This window comes from Anopheles nili, chromosome 2 (assembly GCF_943737925.1).
Source record: "Anopheles nili chromosome 2, idAnoNiliSN_F5_01, whole genome shotgun sequence".
Lineage (NCBI taxonomy): Eukaryota > Metazoa > Arthropoda > Insecta > Diptera > Culicidae > Anopheles > Anopheles nili.
In genome coordinates this window covers 76,418,348-76,440,671 of record NC_071291.1, presented here as the reverse complement: position 1 = coordinate 76,440,671, position 22,324 = coordinate 76,418,348, and the positions used below count along the sequence as shown (strand labels likewise).

Below are 22,324 nucleotides of genomic sequence, written 5' to 3'. Positions count from 1 at the left end.
ATCTACAAAACGACGTTGTTCGACAATAGAGAGGTTTTGCTTTTACATCTATTCGGTATTCGATTACGTTTTGCTAACGTTCCTCGGTGTTTCGTACTATTTTGTTCTTATTCATCGCTTACATCGTTTATTTGAGTGGATCGCATTCGCTATATAGAACTGGTTCTTTATATTATTGTTGTTTTTGTTAATACGATTATAAAAATATTTGCATTCAATCACTACTTCACATCCTCGAGAAAGAGCGCCCACTTAATGCGGCACGAATGTGCTTTCAATTCTCCTTTGTTTGTTCGTTTTTGTAAATGGGTTTTACATATATTTCTGTGGTTCATTTTCGCATCCAATCTTCTTTCCATGCGTGTTGCTCGAATTTTCGTACCCAATTTTACGTACGATTTGCATATTCCTAACGCAAGCAAAAAAGAAACACACAAGTTACGGGCAATTGAATGCTCAATGCATCGCGCGGTTTTACAATTGGTTTAACAGGGAAGATTTTTTTTCTCGATTGAACTCCCTTTGTAGCACCACTTTGAATTCACCTTCCATCTCCGATTCCTCATGCACGTTTTATTTTTTAATTTGCCTCTCTTCAAGTGACTTTTCTCCTGTTTTTCCTTATGCACTAACTCGGTTCTCGCTTGATTACTTTCCCTTTCTTTGAGTCATCGTTTTGTTCGGTGTCAACCGTCTTACTTTTCTAACAATCGATACATGCGGATATCGGGGTCTCTTACAAGCTACAAGACTTTGTTTTACACATTTCCCCCATTTTGATTGAAAAGCATTAACAAGCAGCATAATATACCAAGCAACATTAGCAACCGAAGGCAACAATTTGTTGTTACTTCTGGACATTTTCTGGACTGTTCGACGGTACTTTTGAAGCGAAATAAAACTCTTCCCATTGAGTGGTTAAATGAAACATGTATGATCACGGCTTGTCTCAATTGCTCCGTTCGTGTTCTTGGCTATGTAACTGGCGTACGTGTCCTGAAACCCTTTTCGGCGGTGATTGACGATTCGCGGTCGGAATGTCCTCCTAGAATCCGGTCATAGTTCCGAGTGGACAGTTTATTCTTTTTTTAATGAGTTGTGGCTTAATAGTGCTTCACTTACTTATTTGTAATTGTTTCTGTTCAGATATTGCCATTCATCATTTTGTTTTATTTTCCCCACATGCACATGTTGCTTCTGCTCTACGCTGCATTTATGGTTTTATTTATTTTTTGTAGAAGTATCATAATAATGATCACACACGCAAGGCATTTGTCAGCTTATTTTGCAATTATGATTTTTGTTTGTTATTTCTTTCAAGAATTCAGTTAATCATTGGGTTAGATATTCTACCATAAAGTTTGTCAGTCGATTTTCTATCGTTTTTCAAAGATCTACTGAAAGAAAAGCAACGTTTTAAATTGCTCGATCGCTGAGGAAAGCAAGGAGAGAACGAAGCTGTGTGAGTGTATTTAAATAATTTTAACTGTTTGTACTATTCTGCAATCCAGATCCGTTGATTTTCGACAGTTAACTTTAGGTTCAACTACGCAAAAGAAAATCGAGCATCAAATCGATTAAAGAAACTAAAGGTGTGAAAAATGAAACTTGTTCTTTATTGAGATACATAAAACATAAACGGAAAGAAAGCTGCTATCGCCTAGTAATAATAAATAAACCATAATCGAACTAAGCTATTTCATCAGATGCAATTTCAAATGGAATAATGACGTAAATTGAAATGCTATAGAAGAGGCGATTTCATCATCTAGCTTTAGTTCAAATCAACGCAACCTTCTAATTGTACTTATTATTTTTTTTCTTTTGGGTGGAGATAAAAGATAATATTAAACAAAAAAACATAAAATCTTTGTTCTGTTGTGTGTTCGTGTTTTTTTGTTTTATCTTACCATACGTACAGATTAAAGTTTATGCTTGTATACATTTAGAATTACAATTGTCCTTTTCTTCCTTTTATTTCACTCACAACTTCCGCGGTTAATGCATTCTTATGTATGTCCTGCTTCCTTCCTGTCTACCTTCCTTGACTATTCGTTTGCTTCACTCGTTGCTCTTTCCATGGGGAACATCATCGAACGGAATGTGTCATTATTGTTCAGCGCTTTTACGCATTACCACGCTTGCTGTATGATTCGAAGAATTTTCTCTTAGCTAGAGCTGGTTGCGTTTTTCTTTGTGGGAAGAGGATTGAAAAAAAAACATGGAACTATTCGTCCACCGAAGCAGGAAGAAGTGCATCTTAAATTTGGGCCGTATCTCACGCGAAAGGCGAAGCGCCCTTCGAAATGCTCCACCCATCTTTTCGAAAAGGGATGCTTTTTTTGCTATTTACAGAAAGACGTAAATTATTTAACCACTAAATTTTACATCAATTTTTCTCCAGCCATGGCCGCTGAATCCGGCACGACTACGCGAGCTTATAGTGCTCCTTATCTCGCTGGCCTTACACGCGTATGAAACGAATTTCAGGGCCGCGTTTCCCGAGGTGCGGTGTCGGAAAACGTTCAACCTCAACTGTTGATGTGATGACGAGAAGCTGTTCGCAAAGCGGTTGGCGCGTCATCTAATACAAGCCTTAACAGTAATGCCTTCTTACATGACTAAAAACAAATCCGTTTGTATCGTGGGGGATCATCGTCGAAACGGAGAAGCAGCGATGCTCGTTCCGGTCCGTCAGGAGCGAAAAGCTCGACTAAAAAGGGGTCCTTTCACAGAACTTCGACGTAATAGACAATGAAATAGAAAAGCAATGAATGCTGGTATTGTTCCTGTGTGGAGGCGCATAACAGGTCCTCCGTTCTGCGCTTAGTTTTGGCGAACCAGGATCGCAACCGACGGGACGAACACCGCCAGCAAACCTATGCTGGCCGATAAGCTGGTGGCCGCGTTTGAACCCCGGCTGCGACTGCGGCTGGACATGTTGTCGAGGGAACCCTCGAGCTTCTCGTTGCTCCGGCTGACGTCCAGGTCCCGGCTGGTGGACGGTGCGTGTCCGATCTCGTTACTCATGCCGTCCTCGTCGATCATGGTGCCACCCTCGACCGGGGTGCTATTGATCGGAACCGGACGCAAGCTGGTCGATGGTTCTGTGGTTGACGTCGTAGTCGTTGTCGTAGTGGTTGTCGTGGTAGTCGTCGTGGTGGTCGTCGTGGTTGTTGGAACCAGAGTGCCGTTCTCGATCCAGTAGACCGGGCTGTACTCCATTTTCACGTCTTCCATGTCGCGGCTGACCATCTGGAATGTCCAAAAAAGGAATACTTAGCAACGAGTCCTTCAAGTCATTTCCCAGTCCCGTTTGCTTACGATCGCACTCAACCGTCTGCTCACGGGGTCACTGTTGTCATCGTAGTACGCCTTCAGCATGGCGGTATAGGGCGCCTCCATCTCGGTGTAGTTTCCGAACAACGTTACGTTGATGGCGGTACCCGGTTCTAGCATGGTGTTAACCGATTTCGTCTTGAGTGGAACACAAACATCGCATTAGATAACTCAGCACAACAGCTGGAGTGATTCTTCCCAGAGCCTACCTCGACATGACGCGCAGAACTCTTGACGCCCCATGTCACGTTGGTTGCCTGAGGCGTCCTAGAATCGTAGACCTTCGTGAAAAGTCCTTGCACGACCCCTTCCTGCTTGCCCCAGTAGATTTCCTTCATGTAGTCGTACGTGATGACCGTTTCGGCCAGGCTCGTCCTGTCGTCGGTGTTCGAGAGTATAGTTGAGCCTGTGAAAAATCCGCCAATTAGGATCTTTAGTGCTACGGTTAACCCATCAGCTTCCGATGGTTCATACGTACCCAGAACGGTCGTGTTCTTTTTGATGATCGTGCGAAGTTTATTCAGCTTGATTGAACGGAGCTCGTACTTGACCGGTTCAATTTCAACCAAAATTTCACCATGTTCGTGTTCCTGAAAGAGATAAGAACGAACCATTAAGCCGTCATTTTAAGTAGTGAAGCAGATGTCGACTTACCGTACTCGACGTAGAGCCGGGCAATGGGGCATAGATGCGCCCGATGAGTTTCACATTCGGGTCGAAATTTCCCACCACATACGCACCATGACGATGTTGGTGCGCCTCCACGGAATGTCCTTCGCTGTGACCGGATCGGATACGTGCGATGTAGTAGTCACTGAGCTGTGGAAACGTCGAATGCAGCGCTTGCGTTAGCTTGATGCACTTTTGCTACGCACATTGCATACCCAAAGGCGCTCTTACCTTGCCCATGCCGGCACTAACAGCTCCACCGAAGATTCCCGCGTGGTACCGGTTCCACGATTGCCATTTCAGCTTTCCACCACCGCCCATGTTGATCAGGACCTCGAACGAGTGGTGACGCTCCACCTCGGACAGCTGAGCCGCTACGATGCAGATCGTGCCTGATTCCTCCGTCAACGTCTGGCCGGCAGTGTAGATGCCTTCGATTTCCACCCGGCACACGTAGCTCGTCGGATGCATCTGGTGGATAAAAATAAGCCTTTATTAGTCCCATTTCTAAGCAGCCTCCTGCACGCAGGATCTAACGTACTTGTTCATGTTCAGAGTTCTCCTGGGAGTGTGGTTCAAGCTCGAATGTCCGCACGGCGAATCGCAGGTGCGCCTCGGCTCCGCTGAACTTCTCCCACGAAAGTGTGCTGGATGTCACGGACTGCGTGTTAGCTCCTATCGCTAGTGCCTTGAACACGCTGCTTGCGAACGCGTAGGTAGGTACCGGGAGAACCAACACGCATGACAGGACGAAAGCAAGGATCAGTGCCAACCGACTGCTTGGAAGCCATCGTACGTTCGCCATCATGCTAACGGTATGTGGATCTAATGTCCGTCTGATGCAGTGATTATCGCCGCTCTGTAGAGTCCTGAAATTGGGAAGTAGAATGGAAACAATCAGCTCACGTGCGCATCGTTTATGCGTCTATCCCATCTCCCGTCATTAGCGGCCCATTAGAGCAGGTTCGGCCGTTGCGAGTAATTACATTAAAATCCGCCTGGGTTAGCCCGGCATGGAGGTCAATTTGACCGGCCTCCATAAAGCAAACGCTGGCAGAGAAGGGCATTCGAATGTCACTCTGGTACACGAGTAGCAGGCCATTGGAGCCGTTTCTCGTAGTGACATTGCAGATTGCATTACGTCATGTGCACAAATGCACCCCCTGCGGTACTGGATGGTGTGGGTCATCACCATGCATGGAACGAAACGGGAACCGCTCGCAGTGTCAATTTGCATGCACACAACTGGTGCGATTTGTCGGTCAGGGTTATGTAGCCGGGGGATCTGGTTGCGCTCGTTACGTTGGGAGTTTTGATGTGAGAGGTGGGAGTATTAGGGAAAATTGGGACCACACTCTTGCATTAGGATGGGCGAAACAAGCATATCGAAAGCTGTCGCCCTGTCGGTGTGCAGACATTCGGGCGCCATCGCGTTTTATCGTGAATACATCAACTCGAGGAACGACGACGATCCTGTTGACGATGGTTGCTCTATCGATCGAGACGCGGGCGGGCTTTTATGATGGCGACTAGCCAGATGTCTCCCCAATGGCTGCTGTCTGTCCCGAGGCGGGGTGTCAGAGTTTGTCGAATGGGATGTTTATTTAGTGGCGACCGCCGGAATTCGGGTGCTCCAATAAAATGTATCACCATCGAGCACCATCGGACAATGTTTCACGCCGTGAAGCAGCCTCTTTCTGTTGACGGCCGTTCTGTGCTTTTTTTTTCCTCTTCAACAAAAGTACCTCAAGAGGACTCAAATTACCGCTCTAGACACCTCCAACCCAGTGTCCAGTGTCGGCTTGTATCGTAGTCATCAAAACACTACCCCAACAGTCCAGGGTAGAGCTAGAAAACCTTCTCCATAAAGCCCTCCGAAACATCGAACCAATCGTGCTTGTAATTGGGCTGTTTGTCTTTGGGCGTTTGATGTTTGCTTTCGGTGCTGTTTGGTCTTTAACCTGTTCATTCGGTTTCGGCGGATTATTTACTTCCAAACTGCGTCTAATTGGCGTTCGTTAGAAAATTGTTCCTCGTAAAACGTCGATCCGATCCGACGCGTTAAGCTCACCTGGATCGAAACGGCACGGAAATTCGGTTGTGCGAACGAAACGGAACACGGCCGCTGCACTAGCGACGAATAGGGGTTAGGTTTTTATGTTCCAAAAGAAGCCAAATAGCCCTCTGGCGTGTGGGAATATACCTCCCAGTGGAATGAACACGGCTGACATTTAATGACGCCGTCATCATGTTACCTCCAAACGGTCGATGGGAGATTGGTCCAGTGGGAGAGAAGTGAAACAAGAACTCCAAGCTCCAAGAAAAGAAAGCGAATTGTCTCAAAGAGAAAATCCAAGCAACTCGGAAGGGAAGTGAACGTAATTTACGACAGCTCCGCACCACCTGGGAGGGATGAAATATGGGCTCGTGTCGAGTCGGGAACAGCAGCGGATGTTGGGTATTGTCTTTGGAGCTCGTTCTACTAGGAGTGTGAGCAACCTGGCGTACAATTCGCGACCGACTATTACGTTTGAAAATGATTGCTTGCGATAAAACAAGCTTCGAATCGGGCAAGGATTCGTTGCGTAAGCTTTGGTGTCCTTGCCCTGCCAGTAAACAAGGAAATAAATTAATTTCCGCTCTCCGGATGATTCGTTCGATTCGATTAGTTCAAATTGGCCCCGACAACTCGGCCGGGCTGTGGTCTGGAAAACCGGAATCGGGTCCAGCGAGCGGGTGAGCTATTTTTTTGTGAGTGAACTTTCCTCGTCGCTTGGGTGGTCGCGCCTTCGCCATCAATGTCACCGAGATACCGGCGAACTGGCGACAGGATTCTGCTTGAACGAGGGAAAAGTTTCGCCTTGGAGCTCTTCTTTCCATTACCTCCTTTGCCTTTATTCGTGTGTGGTCTTGTGGGTTTGGGCTAAATACCCATTTTCTTCTCTGTGACCACATCCGCCTACTCGGAAGGAAGCTCAAACGGCGAGCGGTTTGTTTTGCGCAATAAAATAACATCGTCCGCCACGTGGGCGTCCAGATTTGCGTGTCATGGAGCGTTGTCAGGAAAATGCCCTTCAGAACCCAACCCATGCAGCAACGGTTTTCGCAAGACTTTTAGCCTCCAAGGGGGAAGAGCGAGAGAGAGAGTGAGGTAGTTAAATAATAAAAGCGTTACATAATAAAGTGGGTATTTATATTGTAAGTCAATAAAACGAGCCGGCACAAGGTCGAGCCATTTTTGCTAGTTATTTGATATGAATCGCTTGGGTTGCATCATGCTCGGGTTGCATGGTTTTTTTTTGCAAACCGTTCTGATTAATGATTTCAGAGTTCAACGAAGACACCGCGCGAGGTCCTGTGAAGAAGATGTTTTATGGCTGCCAACACGCCACCAAACACACGAAAAAAAAAACAAAAAATTGGCAAACATCTTCATACGTCCCCTTGGCATGTCAGTGATCGGGTAATTTTTTTCCAAGGAAGCCGTTTCAGCTCGACCGAGACACGCGATCGGTTGCAATCGATCCGGTCAGGAATGGCCTTGGGGTGGAGATTCGCACGAACGCTGGGATTTTAAATTAAATTTTCCACCTCAGCTGATTTCAGGAGACGATGAGCGGGTCAGTGTAGTTATTCGTTTATTAAAAGCTAAAATTAAAATAACTGGCCTGCTGGATGCTTGGAACCGTCTGACAAAGTCGTAATTAAAGTTATTACCCCCGTATGAAGATGGATTTTTTGTTGTAAATTTATCTTCCATCATCACCCCCACCCTTTCTGAGGGGAGTGCCACCCTTTGGCCACCCTACGATGTTTGTTGACCTTCAAATTAAATGCAAGCCAACGCGTCGATGCAATCCCCGTGCGGGTCGGTTATTTTTGTGTCGCTGCCACCGGTCGGGTGTTTGATGAATGGCGAACGGATATGCAAATTGAGAGTGTCACGCGTTAAGTGAGATTGTACCAGGCGCACACAGAAGCGCTTCCCGCGTGGCCAGTTGCGTAACGCGAAAGCAAACCTGGTCGACGATCGACTTTTCTCTGCCATCGGGTTTTATTCCCGTACGAGGATCGCATAAAGCGAGACACCTTTCGCAACGGAACAGCGTAACAGTGGCGCTCTTTGGGATAATTAAATGACGTACCGATAAAATGTCAAAGAAAAAATCATGTCACCATCGCACGCATTGGTATGGTAATTCGGTGGAGACGTGTAGCTCATAAATTAATGCCGTTCGCTAATTACGAGGGTTTGGCCATAAGAGTAGCAGCAACAGCAGGTGTTGATAATTGGTCGGGTGACGCTCGTTTTAAATACTAATGAACGAAGCCCTGTGTTATTGGAATCGTTTATCACACTTTACCGGGAAAGAAACTTGAGTAGAAAACAAGCCAACATCTTTATGTTTCGATTTTATGCTTTTCTATCAAAGATCACTATCACGCGATCGTGTGGGATCATGTTTTGCATAAATTCCAACCGCATGCATACCATTACCTATATGCAACTGGTTCAAATGGTGCAGTGTGTGTAAATATGCACTGTTGACATTCCTGCGATCGCGTAAATTATGTTAAGGCACGTGCATTTCGATATCAGCACTAGCAACACGTGATTGTCCATTACCACACCATTGTATGCACATCCAGGGCAGGTGGGTTGATTGAAATTGGAACATCATAAATAGCTCCATAGCTCAACCAATGGCGTTTAAAGTGATTGATATTATCTTGTGCTTGTCAAATAAAGCCGCGCCCTATTGACATGCCGGCGTGGTACGAGCTTAAGGAACTGGGATTCAATGGACAAACCTGCCATTAAACTGCCACACCGCGTACGTGATTGTTGGCCCGTTAAACCGTTCCTTTCGTTTCTGACTTACCGCTGATGAGCCGTATGATCGTAAATTGCCATTTGGTCGCACATAAATCAATGCAATCGGTTTGGTTGGACGAACGTGACGAACAGTGCCCCTAGCACGCTAGGTCTTTGCTGACGCATTTCTAATGAATAAATTGTGTTCCTCGCAAAAAGTTAGCTCAATTCGTGGGTATTTAAGGATGCAAATTTGAATCCCTTTCCTGGGGGAGAGAAAAAATCCATCTTTTATGTGGATTCGAGACGTTGAATAAATTACCGCAACCGGTAAAGAGAGTAATTTTGGCTTCAAAATATGGTTGCGGTACTTGAGGATTTTGCCATCCAAAGGTACGGGTGTTTTATGAGCGCTCCAATCCACCGTAACGACCGTTTGGCGGACCGTCTAATTATTGAGTTTTGTTTTTCAATTAGCAAGCGAAATGGCGATTAGCAGGAGGAGAGTTTCTTTGTCGCGACGAGGGATGAATTAGAAAGTAACCAATGACTATGGCCGTGTGCTGTAATACAGCACGAACATGACCGTATATTTATTACTCATAATTCGCCATGATGACTGCGTTCGATTAAGATGAATGGTCGGTTGTGTAACATTTACATACTTGAATAGAAGCAATCGCCATCCGTCGTCTGCTACTCGATTGATACTTGCCAAATGTGTTCAGCCAAAAAGCGGCCGCCATTTTCATATCTCTCAGCGTGAGTTTTCTTGAGATGATCTTATCTGCCCTTTTTGAATGTTTTCTTCCGCAGACACCATTCGAACTGGCATAAATCACTTGGACGGAAATGTTTTGCATACGGTCTGAAGGACTTGCCGCCACACTTCGGCAGAGTGTTTGCTAATTGTCGACGCTTATCTAGTCGTTCGTATCTACCATCCCAGTGGGTTAGGGCTTCGAGGAGCCATCCACTTCCACGGACACTTCCGGTGTGCTTTCTTTGTTCTCAAATGCCTAAGGGAAACGAAGGTACATACTAGTACGATGCGCAGCGAATGGACGAGAGATTTAGAGCCAAATTTTAAACAACCACGAATGCTTGGCGTTCTATCGAAGCGTAAAGCCTGGTTGGTTCGAAAAGCTTTGCCCGGTGGTAACCGATACGGGTATTTTCGCAAAAAACGGTGGCTCTGTCGTGCGCAATACCGGGAACGGATACTCGCAACCATCAAACCGGAACCGAGCCGTTCTCGTTTTCTAGGGTAGCTAAGGTCCAGGCATCAGGTGACGAAAAGAGGCCTGCAAACGCGTGGAACAGAACACGGAACTGGGTCCCCTTGGTTTGATATTTATTTCCTCTCTGCTGCACCGGTTTAACAAGAGCACGGGCTAAGCCGCGTAACGGAAGGATGCACTCGATCCGCGCTTTTGTGGTGCATCTTTTGTTTGTCGTGTTCGTGTTTTTATTCTGCAGCCGGCACCGAAAACCCTGACGCACGTGGTGGAACACAGGAAACTGCACATTTAATTGCATAAATCCCCCACTGAGCCAGGAGAGTGTGGACAGGTGAAGGTATAATTTATTACTGGCACGGATTTTTTCGCCTGCTGCTCCTCGAAAGAAATAATGGATAGTTTTGGTAATGAAAATTTATGACCACAATACTGACCAACCGCTGGATGGTGACTGAGCCAGTGATTGGGCATAATACGTCGATGTTTGCGTTGGATTTATTGTGAGTACTTTTATTTGGGAGTAAATTCAACTTTAAAGCATTGTTTTTACCATGTTGTGGTCGTATGCAGGCGAAACGAAACTGACGCTGCATGCTGCAATGGCATTTTGGCATATAAAATGGGCAAAATTTCGAAAAGTGCGCAGGATCATCATAAATCATCCACGCATGCTCACCCGTTTGTACATGCATACGAGAGATGCATTCCGATCGTGGGGATCCGAGACGATGCATCGTTTTTCTTATCACATTCCTGATACGTTGGTACGGGCTGGAGAGTTTTTTTTCTTCCCCTGCAGGTTTAGTATTTGCACAGCGCGAGAAATATTCTGTTTGTTCGCTAAGGCATACAGATATGTGTTTTTTTTCTACCTGCACACTTTCGCTTCTCCAACGTGAAGTTCTGCCGTAAAGAGTGCACACGTTCCAGTTTGTGCTTTAGTCTCCAAACCCATGCCCTGGAAGACCAAACACCTTCGTTTACTTAAACCGTGCGTCGACAAATATAGTCGCCTCTAGATAAGCTCACATTTTTGATGACAAAAACCAACAAACCCTTGCGTTGATGGAGAAACGTTTCAAAATCCACACATTAACACTCGATAAAGGAAACGATTATGCTGCTCATCGTTGACGTCGTCGGCTGTCGTTGGTGGGAAATGTTAAAACACTTTACGGTAGATAAACCGTGGCCTACTTCTGGGATTCTATTGCCCATTCGGTGTATTTATCGATCCAAGGGGGTGAATTGCAATATTAAATGCCACTTATAACGCACGAAAAATAAACCGCAAAAAGCTCCTTCCAACTGGTGGCAGTTGCCGATTGCCAATTGAACCAAACCTCCTCGAGATATGATACTTGATTCACCGTATTGTACGGGTTTGTTGTGTTTTTCTTTACCACAAGCGGTTCTCTCCTTCATGCCATCTCCGGATGAAAAGCGATACGGATCTTGTGACGGAATCAGGAACGAATGAATCACTCCAAAGTGACACAAAATAAGTACACTTCCATCAAACTGTCGTATTATTGCTTTCGTTCGTTCTTGTTTCTTCTCCTTTAAGCGTCCTTTTACGAAGTATCGAACACCATAGGCTCCAAAATCGATCCCATGGTTGCTCATTTTTCTCCCGATCACGGCAGGAAACAGGCTGCAGACATCGTAAGGCGTGGGTTTTAAGGATTTATTCTGCCACCGTGGTGGGCGCCACAATCGATCTTTCTCAGCACTACGCGGAAAAAGGTGAACCAATGAAAAATCGCTATTGGTCTGGGAAATTTATCTTCCCCAGAGCAAGCGGAATTAATCTTTTATTTTTTCTTCCTTTAGAAGCCAGGGGAGCATTTACGAACACGTTAAAAAGCATAATGGAAGGAAAGTGTCAATTGTAAATAACCGGGAACTTTTGCTGGGAAGGATCCGTAGCTATACGAAAAACATCTGCAAGCTCAGTTGTGTTTACGGAAGTTAGTGGAAACAGAAATTCCATCGTCAACAGCCAAGGAGATGAATTGAGCCCGGAGCAAAGTTCTTTAAACCGTTCACAAGTTACCCTAGACGTTGAAAAAAGTTCTTTAAAATCCTTTTGTAAGCTATCCTTCCGCACGGTGGCATTTACGCGCGTGTTTGAAAGAACACATTTTTATTTTTTGCTGTTTTTCAATGTACGAGTTAACGATGTCCTTCTAGTGCGGTGTTCGGGTTTACAGGAGCCGTAAATTTTCGACAGTTTTGAATTCAATTTCGCTTCCAAGATAAGTGTTTCTGGACCTCCACTATAGGCCGGAATGGGGTATCCAGCAGCAACGAGTTCGAATTACGCGAAAAAAGGGAAAGTTCTTTGTTGCAGCATTGCTGAGGTTTACGACTAGAAACGTGTCAGCATACCCGACACACCGACATAGAATAGACACTAATGATGTTCCCGAAGACAATGTTTGGAGCTACATCATTCACACGCTACAAAAGAACGTTCGTCTCGCAGCACGTTTCGGATCCCATTCGACGCCTGTCGGATGGCTTTGGACGGCTCGACGTGTCGCTCGTTAACTACGATCGAGCCTCAGACTGACATCAGCACCTTCAATGTCACTCTTTGGCGGCTTTGTTCGAGCAACCAGATTCCGGTACGTGCATCGGAGCTGTTGGCACCTATCCCTGAATGGTGGCTATCTACGGCGCCATCGATCTCGTATGCGGAGCATCGTGCTGCTGCGACGAAGAGTTTACGTCATAGAGCTGGCGCATGGAATTCAATTTCGGCCATGGTTACGCTCCTTTTCACGTCCTTGACTTGACTTGTCCCTTGCTCCATACTGTCGCAGTTTTCAAACTGAGATCTGCAAACAATAATACGCATAGAACACGTGTAGCAAGCTGTATTTGCATAAATAAGGCATACCGGAGAGCCGATATTAGCGCTTAACACGATGATCTTAATCCTGCTCGCGTTAAACCGGTTATGATTCATGGAGTTGTGGTTTTATTTTGATATTCTTCGACTCGCGCCCTGCGTTCAGCATCATAAACGGCGTGACATTTATAAAGCGATTGAGGCATTTAAGACCCGGCATGTTTATAGCAATTATACAGAACATATGTATGCGGTATTCGAGTGCTGCTCAGGGGTAGGAACCTCTGGACCCTCGGGCTGTACTCCCGAGGAAGAAAAAGGTCCATAAAATCACGAATTTGACCAGCGTTCTTAATGTATCCGGCTCGTAACGCTAATCAAAATATATGCCGCTGGCCGGAAATGTTAACGGGGCGCACCATTCGGTCGATTCGACGCGTGAGGACGCTCGATGAAGAGCTGCGACATCCAGTAGGACTCCTACGCGCGCCCCAACTATGGCAAGAAGCCAGGAGCATGGCATGAATCGCATCAACGACTTTAAGTACCGAGAGCCACTCACTAATCCCACAGCCCGTGCAAGTGAAGCCGAACTCGCTCGATTAAGAGTCGCTGCACGGTTGGGGTTTTCTGAGCTTGCGTGCACTGAAGAAGTGCACAATCAAACCGGCCCGGCCATTTGGGAGTGGGGCGGGCCATAAAAAGGAGCATAAACCAACTTTTTGGCTCCCCGACAAAGCACCGCATAGCCCGGTCGAAAGCGTCGTCTCTACCAGACGATGTAGCATTTCGATGGGGACGGGCCACCATCCCAGGGCGCAAAAATTGGCGATGACCGGTTTTGGAGACCAGTTTCAGGCTCGCTGCTTTAGGGAGCGAAGTCAATCCGAACACTCAATCCGATAACGTACCGACGAAGATATAAAAAACAGGTAAGCCTGTCACATATACGCAGCACCCGCTTTTCCTGGTAGCACGCTGTTTTTGTGCGTCTAGGGGTTCAACTGAGCCTGTTTGATGCTCGGAATCATAAATAAAAAAAAGAATTTCCCCAAACGGCCCCCAAAATGCAATCACCAACTTGACAAGAGCTGGCAGGACAAAAAAAATGGTCCGCCTGCGGATGGCAGTTTTGCATATTTCTGGTCCCATATTGTCTGCGGCATGCAGTCACCCAGCAGCCTTTCGCAATGGCGTCTCCCAACGGACCATACGTCGGAACTACCATCAGTGAATTGCTTTGGTCGGTTCGTCAGCCGGCTCGTCATGGTGACATTCTGTGGCGGCCTCGACATAGCTCGGGTATCAGTTAGCTCGATGAAGTTTTTGCCCAACATGCCCCTCTATGGTCTTAATTAATAAGCACCATAACTGCCCGGTTCGAAGCTGCCGCACGCCGTTTTGCTGTGCCGAGCCATCCGTGACATTCACCGGTTGCTATGACACCACGCTCTCGATGGAGATGCAAAATGATGCCATACGCCCATACGCTCCGGATTGAGTTGAGGCCACCCTTTCGCGCCAGGGTGCCTCGGGTTGCTCGTTAAGCTACCGGTTAATTCTAGATCATGTGTCATGGAGCTACACCACCCCTTGGTCTCGGACGCCGACGCCGGCGGAAGAACTACCCTTCTTCGAAAGGTGGAAAATCAAGCGGATGGGGAAATCGCGGTACGCTGGCGTGCATAATTTTTCGCTTCACGCCACCTGTGTGACCTAATGTCGGACGGGAGAATGGGCCTGGGTAAATGAGCTTTGCGGTTACCGGTTCCGACACGGGGTCGTTTTGGGAAGCGTTACACATGACGTAAGGCTAGCTGACTCGCAACAAAGCATGCGCCATCGCACACAAAACAGCCTCAAGTGTTTGGAAAGGCAATAGCCGGCCGGCACTGTCCGTGCATCTTCAGTTGGGGGCATAATTTATTTCATATTGTGACGCTCATTAAACATTCAACAGCTTTTTCCGTTACCGCCCGTGGAAGCTTCGTAGTGTGCTAGGTGTGTTTGTGGTGAACGTGGTTAAAAATAAATACCGCACAACGAAATGGCGGAAAACATGTCAAATTTCCCTTGTCGACATGTTCAGTTGCAATTCGACTGTTGGTTGTCGCAGTAGGCGAATCGTCAGCGATGGCATCATCCACTAGCGTGGCTTCAACCGATTCCTATCCAATCAACTTTCGTTCATTCAGCACTGATTTGAAGAGCGACGAAATCGGTACAAATAGATCGGAACTGCCGCCAGACATTGGAGTACAGCCGGACGCGCTTGAAACTGGAGAGGCTTGTGCCAGCCGTATCGCGGCGTTAGGAAAGGTAAAATGGGACAAAGAGCAGTTTGACACCCGGCGTCCGTACGAGCGGAAAAGCTACGACCGTTCGTACCGGCGGCTTCCGGGACACCTAGCCGAGTTCGAGGGGCTTGACGTGAAGCCTAGGAAATGTGCGGTCACGGACACGTTCGCCAGGCGGACTCCGATAGAGGAAGTGTTTCATAAGCGCAACATCAAGAGTGTTTGTGCCACCGAAGCACCGCGAAGTCTGGTGGATTGCGTCGACGATGTCATTGTGGCGGATAACGTGAGTTCAAGCGAAACTGAGACTGAGGAGGAGTGTGTCGAGTTGGAACAAGCCCCTGACAAGAGGGCTGTTTCGCGGGAGTGCTGCAAGACGTTCTTCCGAGCCAGAAGAACACTGCTACGGAGTGAGATGTTTCAGGAATACTTCAATCGAGAGCCACCTCCTCCGAAGGAAGTGGACTCTGATGACACGGAACAGACGTTGGACGTCGTTGCGTCGAGAGATTCCCTTAGCCAAACCGAACAGGTGCAATCTGATTCGGTTCAACCCCGGCAGGTTAGATCAAGTTCCATTGGATCATACGAGCCACCCGCGATTTTGCACAAAGAAAGTAAAGCTCCCGTCATCAAGGCACAGGAGCTGTTCATACAACGCATGAGGGGGCGCTATCTGCAAAGATTCGATCGGGTCCGTCAGAAGCTGGAAGATGCCGAACGGGAACGCCAAAAGCCTCCCGTACCCTTCGATGCGGAGCAGTACGAAGCGGACTATCCGGCGCCTGATATCACGAACCAAGCTAAAGTTCACTATCGCGAATCGCTTCGCAAGCGTCTAGAGGAGTTGGAACTACTTCAACGGCGATCTGTTCGCAAATATCCGGCATCGGCCAAGCAGTTTGCGGCGTACAAGTTCCAGCTAATGGAGGACCGGCGAAAGCTGCGTGATGAAGCACTTCTTGTGGAAGATTACCTCCGAAATGCGAACACCCCGAAAGAACTCCCGCAGGCCCGACTCGAAGTTCGCCACTATCGACTGGCTGAGTTTGGCGTCCAATGGGACGATGCGGAAGACACCGAGGACGAACGAGACCTGAAGGAGCAGCAGCAGCAGGACGAACCGCTGGTCTACCACACCTGCCTGACACGGGAAGAGTGGGGCCACTGGTTAGCGAGAAGTACCAAGATCGAGAAGCTGAAGTTGCCGAAAGTCAACGTTCCTCGGCTTCCGGTGCTGGTGCACAAAAGCCACGAAAGCCCAATCCGTGCCTACATTCATGGAAGACAGGATAGTTACTCTGCTGTGGGTGAGCCCGAGCAGAGCCACCAACGGCTTGGTCAACCGCAAGAGATTGCCAGTTCCATTCGAACGCCCGCCTCTCAGCCAAAGGTTACGATGCGTGACCTCCTGTTCGACCCAATGGTCAAACCCGAGCCAGTGGATTACATTTCGTACAACATAAACCTACGGCCATATTTGGAAATCGCCGAGCAGCGCCAACAACGTCTCAAGGGACAGCGAAAGGGTCAACGGCAGCTACGCAAAAGCCGGATGCAGTGGATTGAGCAGCTCGTAGACGAAATCTGTCACCGGAAACGGTGCTAGAGGGTCGGGTCTGCTGCCAAATTTCTCTCCCATGTGGTCCTCGGAAAACAACTGGCTCGAGAGGTTACTTTGGCCAGCGATCGAGGACGTACGGCGCCATTTATGGAGAAATCTTTGGAACCGTTTTGCGATGGTGACGGCGTTGAAGGGCGCCCTGTACGGTTGATCTACCGATCGATTCCCGGTTGCAGATGGACGTTTTGATGAATTTGTGGCATTGGCACGGACCGCTAGGGGAACAACAAAGAGAACAGCGACTGCCGGAGTCGTGAAAACCCTAGATGGCGTGCGACAAAAGCGTCATAAATCTTGCAGTGAAAGAGAAATGAGCGATGTAGATAAAATCCCATGTTCAACAAATTGATATGCTAATGACGGTCCTCCCTCTCGGAAGGTCTCGCGGTAGTTTTTGATCGATCAGTGTACGCGTGCGTTCCCCTTGGGGCACGATTCGGAGATGATTTGTGGCTCATATATACATTTTTTTACGTTTCTCGATTATGATGAATGGAAACGGTTTTTTTTCGGAAGGATCGCGTACTGAATCCGATTGAAGATCTGACGGATGCGGTTGGAATGGCAGCATTAATATTCAGTAGAGCTGTTGGGATGTTTTTCCCCGAAAGTTTCTCCATTGTAGGTGAGAATTGAGGTTAGCCGAGCGAGGAAGGTCATTCCGGCGACATACATAATTTCTGATTAATCCAATACACGTGTCCACTTTTCTGAAAGCAACGTTGTCGGGAACGATCTTCTGGCACATGAGGGATAGCTTCAGCAGCGCTGACCATGGTTCAATTGGGTAGCAATATTTATTATCCACAAATTCGGTGGAAACTTTTTTTACAGCACACATATGTTATCCGTCGCACCGGTAAATTCGTTTCGTTTCGAACATCTGGTCGGCGGAAGCTCGGACCGGCACCAGGACATGCTTCATTATGGACTCTAATGCAATAAAATTCGGCGCCCGGGCCGATCATTTTCGCACCCCCTATTGCGATGGCCTTGCTGTGGGCTCGTGTGAACGGGGGAAAAATTGGGCAAAGGTCAGGTTTGTGGCGTCGCGCTTGTTAGCACAGTACTCGACGAGAACCCGAATTTCGGTTCTAACTTAGCGTCTAATTGAATTAGTTGGTCCCTGGGGGGAGCCAAACTGACCAAAAATCCCGGTAAACACCCCTCTCGTTTATGTGTTGGCCCTTCGGCCACATTTCGGCAGCCCAAATGCGGGGGAATAAATCAAATGAAACAACGACGACGCTTTCCAACGGTTTCGGCCAGCAGCGCCGGCCAACGGGGTTTCAATACGAATCCGGTGGCCGTTAATCCACCCAGCTAAGAACGTACGCGTGCCACCCGGACGCCGACGATTCCGGCCGGAGAGGAACTATTTAATTTGTTCTCATCTACCCTAGGGCTTCCCGTTCAACGATGGCGCGAGTAGCAGCCCTGGGTCTGCTGCCGTTGGGCGAAGGGTGCAATTAACATTCGCCCTCCGGGCGGACCGGACGGGACCGGGAATGGGACATTACACTCATAGCTGCAGCAGGAACGCGTCTAAGGAGTCGAATTTCGTGCCCGGACGCGAGGCTTTTCAACATTCCGAGTCGACTTGACCAGCGCGAGTAATGGGTTACGAGGGCTCGCATTTCCTTCGCCGCCCGAGGCAGAGGAAATCTAATCCACGGGAAGGCTCTTCGGATGGTGTGAAAAGTAAACATCCCGACGGACGGCGGCCATCGATTCGGTTAATGCCGCCCATTTTCTGAGCGTTTGCTGTGGCTTAAACGCCTACCGAATACATTGTTTGCGTGCGTAATTGAAGTTTGAAAATTAATTTTTATTACCAACCCACGCGTTCGCCCTTCGGAAACCCGGTAAGAGCATAGGCAAACATAATTTGTGCACGAAATGCAGCTGCCGTAACCGGAGAACGGAACCCTGCGGAGATTCGTCACACCGGGGCCTTGAACAAAGGCGAAGAGAAAGCGGATGGAAATGGTGAGCCGATATGGTGATGGCGTGCGGTGAATTGTTGCGCTTTCCGGCAACGTTTTCGGCTCGCATTCGGTCATATTTCATTCACACTTTGGCCCGGTGTGGTGTGGAAGGTATCTAAGGGTCTTCCGGGCAGGGACATGGCGCGCTTTCTGAGGTTACATCAACCGCGGCTCATGTGTTGTGGATGATGGAAGAGTGTTGAAATGTTCTCGCTGCGGGGAGGCCATTTGAAAGCCGGGTGTATTACGTTTCAATCCCAGCCCGGTGAAGCGAAGATACCTGTCGATTGGAAAACGCCTCTGAATGTGCTCATTATGTGTATGACGATTGTACAATCGATTTTTCGGACATGCCGGAACAATTCCGTGTACGCAAATAAAACCCCAAAAAGGACTTGAACACGAATGATGAGTCTGTTTTCCATGTTTTCATTGTCCTCTTTCACAAGGATATGTCAGCCTCGCACCACGCGCTGGATTTAACATGGTAATTCGACGGTGCTTGACAACCAATCTCCACCACCATCATCACCGATTGGTTTTGCCTGTCTGGTGGTGACCAGGAACCGTAAATCTTCTCCCACCCTGTTCATAATTTCAATGGTTGACATTCAACCGCCAGGATTGTCAGTAGTGGGACTTCATCTCCACTGGACCGGTTGATGGACTCGTTTGGGTGGTTGAACCTTCCCAACGCCAGTTAATTTTATTTTTGGGCGGTTGGAGAGAAGCTCACAATGAAAGTAAATTGTGTCCTTTCGTTGTTCGTTTGTTTGTTCGCCGGTGGTCCAATCACCCACCCTTGGGTTAATGTTGCGGACGTAATAGACAGCAGCGGAATGTTCCGAGGATTTTGATCATTTCATAATTCTTTTGTTTCTCTCTTTACCGTCATCATCATCATCATTAACGTCGCTATTGCTATCATCCTATTAACAGATTGACTCAATCAGACATTCTGACCAGGATGGATAGAATATGGCTTCCGATTTCTGTGTTTCCCTGACGCTCTTAATGAGCTATTCTAGCTGAGATTTCTAAGGGCTCCTTTCGGGGAGATGGATCGTTCCAGATTGTTGGAATTAGGCATCTTCATTCCGCCACTACCATGACCTTGCTACAGGAGCACTGGAAGCCCTAATTCCGTGCCATCTGTTCACGTTGCGCTCGAAACATAAATCTCAGGAAATACGCTGGTTCCTCCGGTCGTATGACACCCTCAAACATATTTCCGTCTGGCTGCGATGCCCCGTCCCAGCGCACCAACTTATATTAGCTTATGCTCCGGTGACCTTGGACTCATCGGTTTCTTGAGCCGGCTCAATCTCTCCGCTTCCGGTAACCTTCGGATGCGCCTCCCAACCAATCTGGCAGGAAAGTTTCTAATCAAGTTACACCTCGTTTGCCGCTCGCTGGGCGAGAGATCCACCACCACCAAGGCGGATGAGCGCGATTTCCGCTTCCCGTGGCGGTCTCGTAGTACCACGCGAACTCTGCCGAAGAGCCTTTTCTGCTGTCGGTGTTTATGTTCAGTTCATGATCGGCGATGGTTTCACCGGCTGCGCACAAAGACGCGCTGGGATTCTAAGTGGTTTATTTCGGCTGGAATCGAATTTAAATTGGTTCTTCCTCCCCGGTTGAAACAAGCCCGGTGGAGGAAGCTTCCGGTGGCCACCCTCGGAAAGGGAGGCCGAGAATCGGGACGGGAAAAGTGTCGTTAATTGAAGGGAACAAAAGGGGCTTGGGATCGGGCGGGATTCGTCTAAGCCCTCGTTCAGCTTCAGCCTGCCCGCTGAGACGAGCATAAATCAATTCTGATGGAAAAGTTCGTCATGGAAGCCGCCGTGAGGAAGAAAAAGGGCAAACTGTGATTAACCGTAGCATTTCGAGTGCTTCGGGCTATGAAGATGGCGTGGAGAGAGGGTGTAACACCGTCTGGAACCGCACCGGATGGCTTCGTGAGTCGTCGCCGTAACCGTTTGAAAGTTGCACAAAGCGGCGCAGATAAAAGACACCGGCTAAGGGCGAGCCCGGCAGTCCCGGCTTCCACTTATCATACCGTTTTATCATTATTAAAAGGGCATTCCAGCAGGAAAACGGAACGGAAAGCCCCCATGGGTTGACTTTGGTGGATTGTATTTTTTTGTCTCTGTGTTCGTCCAACAACCGTCGTCGAAGGAAAGCGTTGAAACTTTCCTCGCAGCTGCGTCCGTTCTGGTGCGAAAGGATTTCTAATGGATGAGCGTCATTACGCCGCGCCCAAGAACAGGGGCTCAGGCTGTGCGAAGCACTTTACGAGAGCCCGAGGCGTGTTCCAAAGCGGACGTGTAATTGTTTCACGCCAAGTGAAGGGCCGTTGGTGACGAGGAATAAATTAAGCCACGAGCAAAACACTTACGACTACTCACTTCAGTTTGATCGCGTTCCGCTCGTTGCGCTGGACCGACGCGTCATCCGTCGAGTTAGAGAAGGTCTTTGGTGCGTAACGCCGTACGCTTGTGCTTGGCTGCCGATGAACGCCGATTGTGGTTGGTATTTTGGTGCTGTTATCCGTAAGACGCACGCGGTCGTTCTTGGGGTGCTATCACGTGTTCGCGGGCTTCCGTTAAAAGGGCACCTGTCTTTACGCTAGAAAACCCACAACACAAAAACTTCCCTTATATCGCGCTGTAGCGAGCCTTAAAATTCGATAGTCGATCGTACACGACGCGCACACTGACACACAATTTTCCTGCCCGATAGACGCACGGCTACTATTCTCAGCACAGGCTCGTTAGAAAGCGCTCGACCAGCCCACTGGCAATATTCTGCGTTGGGCGTTTAATCGCAGCAGGCTCTGCCTGTTTTCTGATTTGTTGCGCGATTTTGCGAAGTGAACGACGCACGACCGAAGCGGATTAGAACCGCCAAAGTTTAACCGTTGATGATCGTCGCTGGATGATCGCGATGGCGCATCCGCCGTGGAGTGGAGCTCTGAAAAACGATAGAAAGCAAGAAGAAGGCTTAGAGCGAGATGGCACAACTAATGATCAGTTGCGAGTTCGTGCGCGTAGTAATTACGCCTAGACCCCGCGGCTCGGACTGTACAATGCCCTCGGCAGCGGGTGGGCTTCTAGCTGAGCTAGACTCAAGCAAGCTACAGGTGGTTCTCCGGAGGGCAATCGCTTCTGGGATCGCTTTGACCGCGTGGTCCCAACGGGTTTAAGCGAGCGATGCCTGCTGCTTCGCACGATATGAAGCAATTTCCTTTCGGTTTCGGTTTGATCGAGCGAATGGAGCGGGAACCCAACCGTGCAGGAAGTCGAAGAATCTGTGCTCCTCCCGGGAGGAGTGTTGAAAAGGTGAATTATAGAGCAATAAATCAGTCATTGCACAGCGGGATTCTGGGCTCGTCGTGAAGCTAGATCCGTAATAACAAGCAGCTCGCTTAGAACCGGGTGCAGTATGCAAATGTCGATGTCTATTGAATAGCCCCCGTGAAGCCGTTGAATTG

The 22,324-nt window shown here is 48.1% G+C and overlaps 2 protein-coding genes across 2 annotated transcripts; one reads left to right on the top strand and one right to left on the bottom strand.

The window, feature by feature from the left end:
* Positions 1-1,643: 1,643 nt before the first annotated feature.
* LOC128730396 (protein unzipped) lies at positions 1,644-4,813 on the bottom strand. Its single transcript, XM_053823442.1, has 7 exons — positions 4,550-4,813; positions 4,240-4,479; positions 3,994-4,158; positions 3,818-3,929; positions 3,549-3,745; positions 3,325-3,477; positions 1,644-3,255 (listed from the first exon to the last, which is right to left on the bottom strand). The coding sequence occupies exons 1-7, from the start codon at positions 4,811-4,813 to the stop codon at positions 2,827-2,829; spliced, it is 1,560 nt and encodes a 519-aa protein (XP_053679417.1). The 3' UTR covers positions 1,644-2,826.
* A 9,843-nt stretch (positions 4,814-14,656) lies between these two features.
* Positions 14,657-16,828, top strand: LOC128730189 (uncharacterized). The gene is made up of 2 exons (XM_053823220.1): positions 14,657-14,666; positions 15,039-16,828. The coding sequence occupies exons 1-2, from the start codon at positions 14,657-14,659 to the stop codon at positions 16,826-16,828; spliced, it is 1,800 nt and encodes a 599-aa protein (XP_053679195.1).
* Positions 16,829-22,324: the final 5,496 nt, after the last annotated feature.